This window comes from Micropterus salmoides, unplaced genomic scaffold, assembly GCF_014851395.1.
Source record: "Micropterus salmoides isolate LMB-PRFRI ecotype aquatic unplaced genomic scaffold, ASM1485139v1 Ms_hic_scaffold_1530, whole genome shotgun sequence".
In the NCBI taxonomy this organism is placed as follows: domain Eukaryota; kingdom Metazoa; phylum Chordata; class Actinopteri; order Centrarchiformes; family Centrarchidae; genus Micropterus; species Micropterus salmoides.
In genome coordinates this window covers 1465-10583 of record NW_024040631.1, presented here as the reverse complement: position 1 = coordinate 10583, position 9119 = coordinate 1465, and the positions used below count along the sequence as shown (strand labels likewise).

General features: G+C 43.2%; 1 protein-coding gene across 1 annotated transcript; it reads left to right on the top strand.

The window, feature by feature from the left end:
- Positions 1-997: 997 nt before the first annotated feature.
- On the top strand, positions 998-8269 carry LOC119904790 (filamin-C-like; the record flags this gene model as incomplete). Its single annotated transcript, XM_038721471.1, has 8 exons — positions 998-1274; positions 1555-1652; positions 4324-4474; positions 4718-4836; positions 4922-4999; positions 6404-6566; positions 6841-7041; positions 8147-8269. Coding segments are annotated over 8 exons (1210 nt in total), but the record flags the coding sequence as incomplete, so codon positions are not given.
- Between the last annotated feature and the right edge of the window lie 850 nt (positions 8270-9119).

Sequence of the window (9119 nt, the reverse complement as noted above, 5' to 3'; positions counted from 1 at the left end):
CCCGAAAGAAGCCTTTCTGTGTGGGTTTCCTGCAGCTGCTCCGGTTCCCCCCATCAGAAACATGTTAGGTTCAGATCTGGAGTTGGCCCCCGGGTCCTGCCCAGCGGGGCCACTGCTCCCGTAAAAATAGAGAGTAAATTTAGGATTTATATAGTACCAGTACTCCTTATCAGCACTCCCAGGTGTTGGGTTTCCTGTTCCTGCTGATCATGAATGCAACATTAGCTAAACCTGAGAATATTTGACCTCTCCCATGATGCACTGCAGGCGGCCTTCTGAGTCAGTTTTCATTTGCTGAGCGAGCATTTCTATATGATTGTTGTTCCTTTGTGCAGCCCGTTGGTCGTTTGAAACTGTATAAACACGTTGGATTTGATTTGATGTTGTACGTTGATGCTGAGGATTCCATGTGCAGAACCACCCGCCACTCTCTCCCTTTCACCTCTTCATCATGACTTTATTGAGCTTTGCGAGCTTCACTTACTTTGTTTTGTGACGTGCGTGGTGCATCCTGCTGTATACTGCTGGTTCGTGCACCGATGCTCTGCACAAAAGAAGCTCCTCACGGATAAATAAAGGTTTTTCTGTAGAGGTGCTCAGTGAAGGTGCAGACCTGTAATTCATGTTTGATAATCTCTCTCTGACTGGAATAACCACCTGCAGAGTTAGGAGAAGATCTGATTAGTGATGTTGTCGGATTGTAAGAGCGCACAGCTTCCTTTGGTGTTTACACGCAGCTTTCAACAAACCAAAAGACTCGAGTCCCAGAGAAACCACATTAAGGCCTCCATAAGGACCTTAAACTAATAAAGCCGGTGAGATGTAGACTACGCAGGTACTGATACTGGACGTGTAGCGATCACCAGCATCTTAGGCTTCACACACAAAATAAGCTCGTAGAAGTGATGAAAACCGGCTTCATCGTCTGACAGATTTATTCCCGTCGTGATAAATCCTCCCCTTTGTCATGTGTGTGACTCTCGTCCTCAGCCGCTAGCTAACCTGTTTCCCCGTCTGTCCCTCAGACTCTAAAGCCATCGTGGACGGGAACCTGAAGTTGATCCTGGGCCTCATATGGACCCTGATCCTGCACTACTCCATCTCCATGCCCATGTGGGAGGACGAGGACGACGAAGACGCCAAGAAACTGACCCCCAAACAGCGTCTGCTGGGCTGGATCCAGAACAAGGTTCCCCAGCTCCCCATCACCAACTTCCACAGAGACTGGAGGGACGGCAAGGCGCTGGGAGCCCTGGTGGACAACTGCGCCCCTGGTACGTACAGATCCAGAACTCTGACAATTAATTAATTAATATTTAACAGAGGCGATGAAGCAGTTACTTTTTTAAAACCAGTTACTGTTTTAAAAAAGCTAAAGTGTGGATGAAGTTGCATTTAAATTACAGAAAGCAGCTGAAGAGATAATGACAGTTCAGCTGAAAGGGATTCAGATGTTTAAGTTCAGGCTGAAATCACGTTGAGGTATCTCAGCTCGCACAGCACAGGTTAGATTTGGTGAAACTGAACTCCAGCGTCTCGCTGTGCTGCCTTCAGGTCTTTGTCCAGACTGGGAGACATGGGATCCCAGTCAGCCGGTGGAGAACGCCAGAGAGGCCATGCAGCAGGCTGACGACTGGCTCGGAGTGCCACAGGTAACACTCACCTGATCCTGAGTCCACCCAAACAAAACCACAGCCAATTACAGAAAGCATCGAGGACTATTATATTATATCACTCTTATATTATTCTATTCTATTATTTTAACATAATCTCAAAGGGAACATTTATAATATAGAGGTTTCTCTGCAGTGCTGTTGGCAGGATTTAGTCCTACGTCTCCCCACGCTGCTGAAAATCTTAACAACAAAAACAAAAAGATTTATTTATTTAGTTAAATGTTCTACTAAACTATTTCCCAACACGATGGCCTTATTTCTGTATTTATCGGCTTAAAATTGTAGTTTTTGTCCTTATTCTCCAAATGTTTTTCTCTTTGTTTATTACTCTGAAAGCTATTACTTCAGTAAAGTTCATTTATCCCTTTAAACCTGTAGCAATTGTTCAAACTGTATTACACATTTTAAAAGAGAGTCAAATTTGAATATATTAAAGTGTAAAACAACACTTAAATCTGCCTATAACTTATCCGCCAACTATTAGTTTATAATGTTCAAACTCATTCAGTTGCTGAAATGCTTAAACAAACTGAAGGAGACAAATGATATGATGTCAGTGTTTGTGTAATCAGTCTTTAGCTGTGCTGTGATGCAACAGGCGGCATCAGGAACTTTCCTTTCACACGTGTTGGATGGCGCTCTGGTCTATTTCCAGCCTGCGGAGCGATCCTGCAGCCAGCAGTTTAAATTAGCAGCAGAGTGGAGGACGAAACACAAACTGTGGATGATGAACGACTGTTAGCTGTTGACTCGTTAAAGTCATAAAGTCATAGTTTCCATCTTTAGACGACCTTCCTGTGTGAGAAATGATGATGTGTTTTTAAGAGCTACAACAAGTGAAGCAGATGTTTTTAGATTTCAGATTTTCAGATCTTTTGTTTTGAGACATTTGTTCTGTTAACGGTCTGGATTATTACTGGAAACGACACTTTCTATGACATGTGGTTAAACTAACCAATCAGAAGCTAGGAAGACACTGGGGCACAGTAAACGTGAGATAAACCCACAGTTAAAGTCAGACTTCGTTAGCTTTACTCTCTTTTTTTAAGGGAATGGTTCTGAAGAAACACTGAGGTCATGACGTCAGCACCCTCAGAAGATTTTACCAAAAAATAATTAACATTTTAAAGATTATTTTAATAAAATTCATATTGAATTTGTTCAGTTATTCACTCTGTACATTATATTCCCCAGCGGAAAGGTGCAAATGCTGTTTCAAAGCTTTTTCCACACTGACAAGAATCCAATTCAGATTTAGGAGAACTTTGTTGGCATTGTCCCCGTTGCATTTTCAGTCAGGAGGCATAAAACTAACTGCATTAAAGCACCAAATAAACAAAATCTAAATCAACAACAAAGTAATTCAATTAAAGTAAAAACAGGAAATATATTACAAATATTTAAAAATGAATATCAATGTAAATGGATTTTAATACGAAGAGCTGTATGTGCAGTAGAGCGATGCAGAAAAGCAGAATCCTTTAAAAGTTGTCCAATTTAAACATACTGGGTGTAAATATATTTATAAAATATATATATATAGAGCCATCAGTGCCCTCAGTAATATAAATAAAATGTGGCACACTATTGGAGTTTGAGGCAGCTGGCAGTGTTATGAAGCTATAGTTTCAATAATATGTTGTGTAATGTGGTGTTCTCCAAGGCTCCGTTCTCGGTCCTCTTCTGTTCAACATCTACACGCTCCTGATAGAAACACCCAAATATCTGAACATCAGTGTGCAGATGATGCACAGGTTTACATCACAAACATTCTTGTAGTTAAACAAAGGTAAACACTGAAATCATTGTTTTTGGTCCAGAAAAAGAAAAATTACTCGTCAGTGCTCAACGTCAATTTCAACTAATTTTATTTCTGTATAGAAATCCCTAAATGTTTCTTTTTTATATTGCCTTGTGCTTCTTTTATAGCTCGACTTCATGCCTTTTGAATGTGTTACTTATAAAGATATATAAAAAATAATAAACAAAAATACTCGTTCTACTTTTATACTTGTATGTCAGGGGTGTTGATGGAGCAGTGGATAAGACACATGCCTTTGGTGTGAGAGACCGGGTTCAAATCCACTGCGAGACACCAAGGTGTCCGTGAGCAAGACACTCATTGCTCTAGAGGCGTGCGACCTCTGACATGTATAGTAATTGTAAGTCGCTTTGGATAAAAGCGTCAGCTAAATAAATAAATGTAATAAATTCAGATGCAAGGCTTATTATAGAAGTAGTATTTGGACACAGTGTTGCTGATGCTGGTACTAGTGGTATGCTGGTATTTAAAAACTGCTGTGCTAATGAACAACAGAATCCATTAAAGGAGCAGCTGTTAAACATTTAAAGACCTTTGATGCGTTCACCAGCTCAGACTCATTCCTCCATTATTTGGTCTCGTTAAAATGATGAACTTCTATTTTCTGTCTTTAGTCTCCAGTTTTTCTTCCATCAGTGATTTTGGACTGAAGACAATCAGATCAGCGAAGCAGTTTTACATGGTTTGCTAATAAAAACTGTCCTGGTTCCATTTAAAAAGAGTCTTTGATGTGTTTTTGGAAGGAACCGGTTTCTTGTTTATTAGCGGGATGATCTGCAGCAGTTTGTGTGCTCATCATGTGTTCGTATCATCATTCATCTTCAGGTGATCGCTCCAGAGGAGATCGTTGACCCGAACGTGGACGAGCACTCTGTGATGACCTACCTGTCTCAGTTCCCCAAATCTAAACTGAAGCCCGGCGCCCCACTGAGGGCGAAGACCCTGCACCCGAAGAGGGCCAAAGCCTACGGACCCGGTGAGGAACAAACACAGCACCAAAGTCCACCCCAAAACTGATCAGATTAAATTTTATTGGCTTCAAGTTAAAACCAGCAGCTGTTTCCCTGCTAGAATGGTTTAAATTTTTTTAAACAGTGGCAGAGCAGTGGTTTTATCTGGAGAACTGCAAAAAAATTTGCAAAATGTTCATTTTGCAACACAATCCTGTAGTTTCATGGTCTCATGTCTCTTTCCTTCATTCCTTTCACGCGTCTCTCAGGTATTGAGCCTCGAGGTAACGTGGTTCTGAAACCAGCTGAGTTTCTGGTGGAGACAGTGGAGGCTGGACTGGGTGAGGTTCTGGTTTATGTGGAAGATCCAGAGGGACACACAGAGGAGGTGGGAACACACACTCTTGGTAGATTCAGTCAAACGCAACAAAGTGAAACACAACTGAGACGTTTTGTCTTTCTGTCCCCTTCAGGCCCGGGTGATCCCCAACAACGACAAGAACAGAACCTACTCCGTGGTCTACCTGCCCAAAGTGGAGGGGCTTCATAAAGTAAGACACATCAGTGGAAGAAATATTTAAAAGGTCCAAATCATATAGCACAGAGGTCGCTAGCTTTCAGAGCTTTCAACTACATCACGTGGTCTTCTTTAGCGAATGGAGCTGCTCGTGTGCCATCACGGCTGTGTTCGGAACAGAAGGCAGTTGCCTCAGAAGGCATCACTTTCAAGTGAAGGCAGCTCTTTACATTGTTTTCGAAGAGCCTTCTAGGGCAGCACTTATAGCAACGCGTGACATCAGCACGCCGTCTGGCGTCTCTTCTGGCTGTCGGAAGAGACGCTAGCCTTAGCATCAGCTGAATGAAAAGCCAAACAGCTAACAGATGCCTCAGAAATCATACTGAACAAACTTGGTTGGTTACAGTCATGGGCTGATATTATAGTTCAGTGTTTAGTTCTCGCTAAATTTTCAAAAATCAAAGCAAGAAAACTACTAAAAACTTTTAATTTGTTTAATTTGTGTACGAATTCGGCTTGTTTGTCCGCCGTCTTAACCAGTTTACGAGAGCTACGGCGGCTGTAGCCGCGCTGTTTTATGGGTAATAGGCTGCATCAAAACTAGCCGTTACTGGGGCAGCTTGAAGGCTTCTCAGGAAACAGGAAGAGATCGTTTGAGACGTTTCGAAAAGCACTTGATGCCTCGCTGTCCTGATAGACACCTTCTGAGTCAGCAGTTTAGCCCGTTTCCAACACAGCCCACATGATGTAACTTGGTCATGAGATATCTGTCCAATCTCTCCAGTCTGACAAATCTTTGCAGCACTTTAGGTTCAATGGACTCGCCAACAGATCCTGTTAGAGGTCCTAGGACACCTTCATCTATTTGGGTGAAAATTGGAACCATTTAGGGATTCCCTTTTGGATCAAATTCAGTTAAAAGTTTTAACTCTTTTTAGGCTCTGGACCCAATTTTAGGTCCGACACTTAAGTCAGTGGGTTGGTATTTTATACTTTTCTAATGACAGGAGGAGATTATAATGAAGCCAACATGTTAGTCTACAATCAACTTTACGCCACTGATGAATCCAAATCCACAATGTCTCAATAACTCTTATGTTCATAAATGAAGTCTGGGTAACCTGAACTGGTACTTGTATGCTTGTTAAAGAAACAATACGTTTCAGTTTGGACAGTGTCACCTTCAGGTTATCCCCTCTTGCTCCTTACAAAACTCCTTGTGGCATGACAGCTCCGCTTGATTGAACTAGTCAGTCATGCTTTCAAAATGTTCCTTCTTCTTTTAAGGAATCATCAGAACATCTACCTCAAACGTACTTTACTCTAAAAATGTTAAGAAAAAAAAGGTTTTATGATTTAGATTATAGATTTGGTTTGTTAGAGCCATGAGTGACCCATCAGAAACCCTGACCGGGCTCTGCGTTACTGATCCTTCCAGGTGAAAGTGCTGTTTGCTGGGCAGGACATCGACAGAAGTCCCTTCATGGTGAACATTTCGAAGGCCATGGGCGACCCGAGCAGAGTTCAGGCCCGCGGGCCGGGACTGCAGTCGACTGGAAATGTGGCCAACAAACCGACATACTTTGACATTTACACTGCAGGTAATCCCTCAAACTGAAACTCATGAATACTGAAGCTGTTACCATACAGATAGACCTCCGACAGACTGACTGAAATTGTTTCTCCAGCATCTTTTTCTAATCAGTGATTTAGGTTTCTACTTCCATCGTACCGCAGGTGGAGAATATCTCACCCCTCAGTTATAACACTCGCAGTAGAGCTGCAACGCTTCAGTCTGTGCGGTCCTGATCCAGTGAGCATCACATTCTTCTTTCAGGGTTTGAGAGTCTTGTTGTCTGTCTGTCTGTCCACCAGGGGCGGGTGCTGGAGATGTAGGCGTCATCATTGTGGATTCAAACGGTCGGAGGGATACAGTGGAGATTGTCTTGGAGAACAAAGGCGACAGTATTTTCCGCTGCACCTATGTTCCCGTCCTGGAGGGGCCCCACACCGTCTATGTGACCTTTGCTGGGCAGCAGATTCCCAGAAGCCCTTTCACCGTCCACATCTCAGAGGGTAGGCCTTACACATGTGTGTCCACCACACCGGACAGTCCTGACCATGTTTTTGTTCTAGATGGTTCCTTACAAAGTTTAATGTTGAAATACATCCATACTTGTGTTATAAATGGATTTCCATGTAACTTGAACAAGAACCTGAGACTTGCAGATATTCTGACTTCATGTAGTTCATCATCTAATATGAACAATCTCCCGCCCGTCAGCATCTGTTACTAATCAGAGTGTCACATTGAAATCTGATGTCCAGACTGAACTAAACTAAAAGTTTTCCAGTATGAACAGTGTGAAATCTGCAGTTCAGTCTGGGTCCGGGTCTGATGGGACAGTTGGTGCTTGCTCAACAGTACTGGGGTTTTTTTTGGCTGAAGCTGTTTGCTGTCATGGTTTTGGGCTGCAGTGCGGACACTGCAGCCCAAAACCAGCGTCTGCTCATTGGTGCTCCGCTGGTCTTGTGGCAGAGGTGTGGGCTGTTATCAGAGTCGGACAGTTGGACAGACGGGGCCAAGGAATGGACATTTGGATGGACTTGACTTTAGCCTTGCCTGTCTTTGATGTAGCGTCTTGTCTGACAGGACTTGGGACTTATTTGTCTTGACTGAAACTTTCTATCTTGATAAGACTTGACTCAACTTGGGAATTGACGCTGGACTTGCTTGTCTTGACTTGGGACTCGTATGTCTTTGACTTGGGACATAACATGGAACATACTGTCTTCATTCAGGTCTTTCCAGTGTGATGTGTGAATATGGATATTACCCTGGACCTGCCTATTTTGAATTAAGCATCTTGAGATTTGCTGTCTTGATTTCCTTTCTCACCTTTGGACATTCCTGTTTTGACCTGACTCTGAACTTGACTTGGTACTTGACTTAGGACTTTGGACTTGCCTGTCTGGGCTTGTGACTTGACCTCCAGTCCTGACTTGACTAAAGTGTTAGTGACTTCAGACCAACTTTAGACTTGCCAAACCAGACTTGGTCCCACCTCTGCCTGCTGCTCTGGTAATCTGCTGGTCCTGCTGTCTGCTGGTCTGGTGGTCTGGAGGTCTCTGTCCCCTCTTTGCTGCACAATTGTATCATCACTTTTGTTCCCTCCTTCAGTTTCACAGAGCATCCCACCTCCGGGGTCTCCGGTGCAGATTGTACCTCAGTGCACACGCACCCCACCCTCAGACAAGACAAGGAGAGGCCCCCCTCCAACACCGCCTAAACCCAGGCGACCAAGTTAGTACAGGCTGGGTCGGGGTGTGACTGGAGCCTGCCTGCGCTCGCATGGTTTCCTTCCACCTCAACTCAAAACCATCCCTGTCTCCGGCCCCTCTGGAGGGGGTTTCCTAGCTTTACAGCATGTGCAGCTCCTGCTTCGTCCTGAGCGGCTTCATCTTCCTCTACAGAGACAGAGTGAATGTGGTGTGCTGAGCCCTCTCTGGATGGTGTCAGGACTGATGATCACCTCAGGCAAACTTAGGAACTTATCCCGTTTATTATGTTCTTCCATTCACCTCTGCTCAAATTACACAAGTTAGATGTTCTAGAGAATGGAGGAAGCTGCATCAAGTACATGGAAGTTGTTGTCCAACATTTTCATTGTCGGGAAAATACAAAACCCCTCAGACACATCAGAATAACAGTACATGTAGCAGAAAGGCTCAAAAGTACAGTGATGCTTTGTAGGCTTAGCCATGTAGCTAACTGTCTGTGATAGTTTATCATGCTATAGACTGAGGCTACAAACTAAAACGATTCAGTTTAAAATATAACAGGCCAATATTGATTTTGTGTCCAAGGCTGAAAATCATTTTAACAAACTGACTTCAAACTGGGCGGCAAGTGAATTGAAATGTTTTGATAGTGTAGATACAATACGTGAGTTATGGCACTGACACCAAAATCATACCTGAATACCTCACTAAGCAACATATGTGTTATACCTCAGTACCTTTTTTAGCACTGAATGAAATGTGTTTTGAAAATTACTGAAAGTGAGCCAATCCGATCCATGTGGTGCTAGTACTAAAAAAAACGACCACCACCTGCTCATCAGAACAGAAATAACATTCACACACATTCAGAC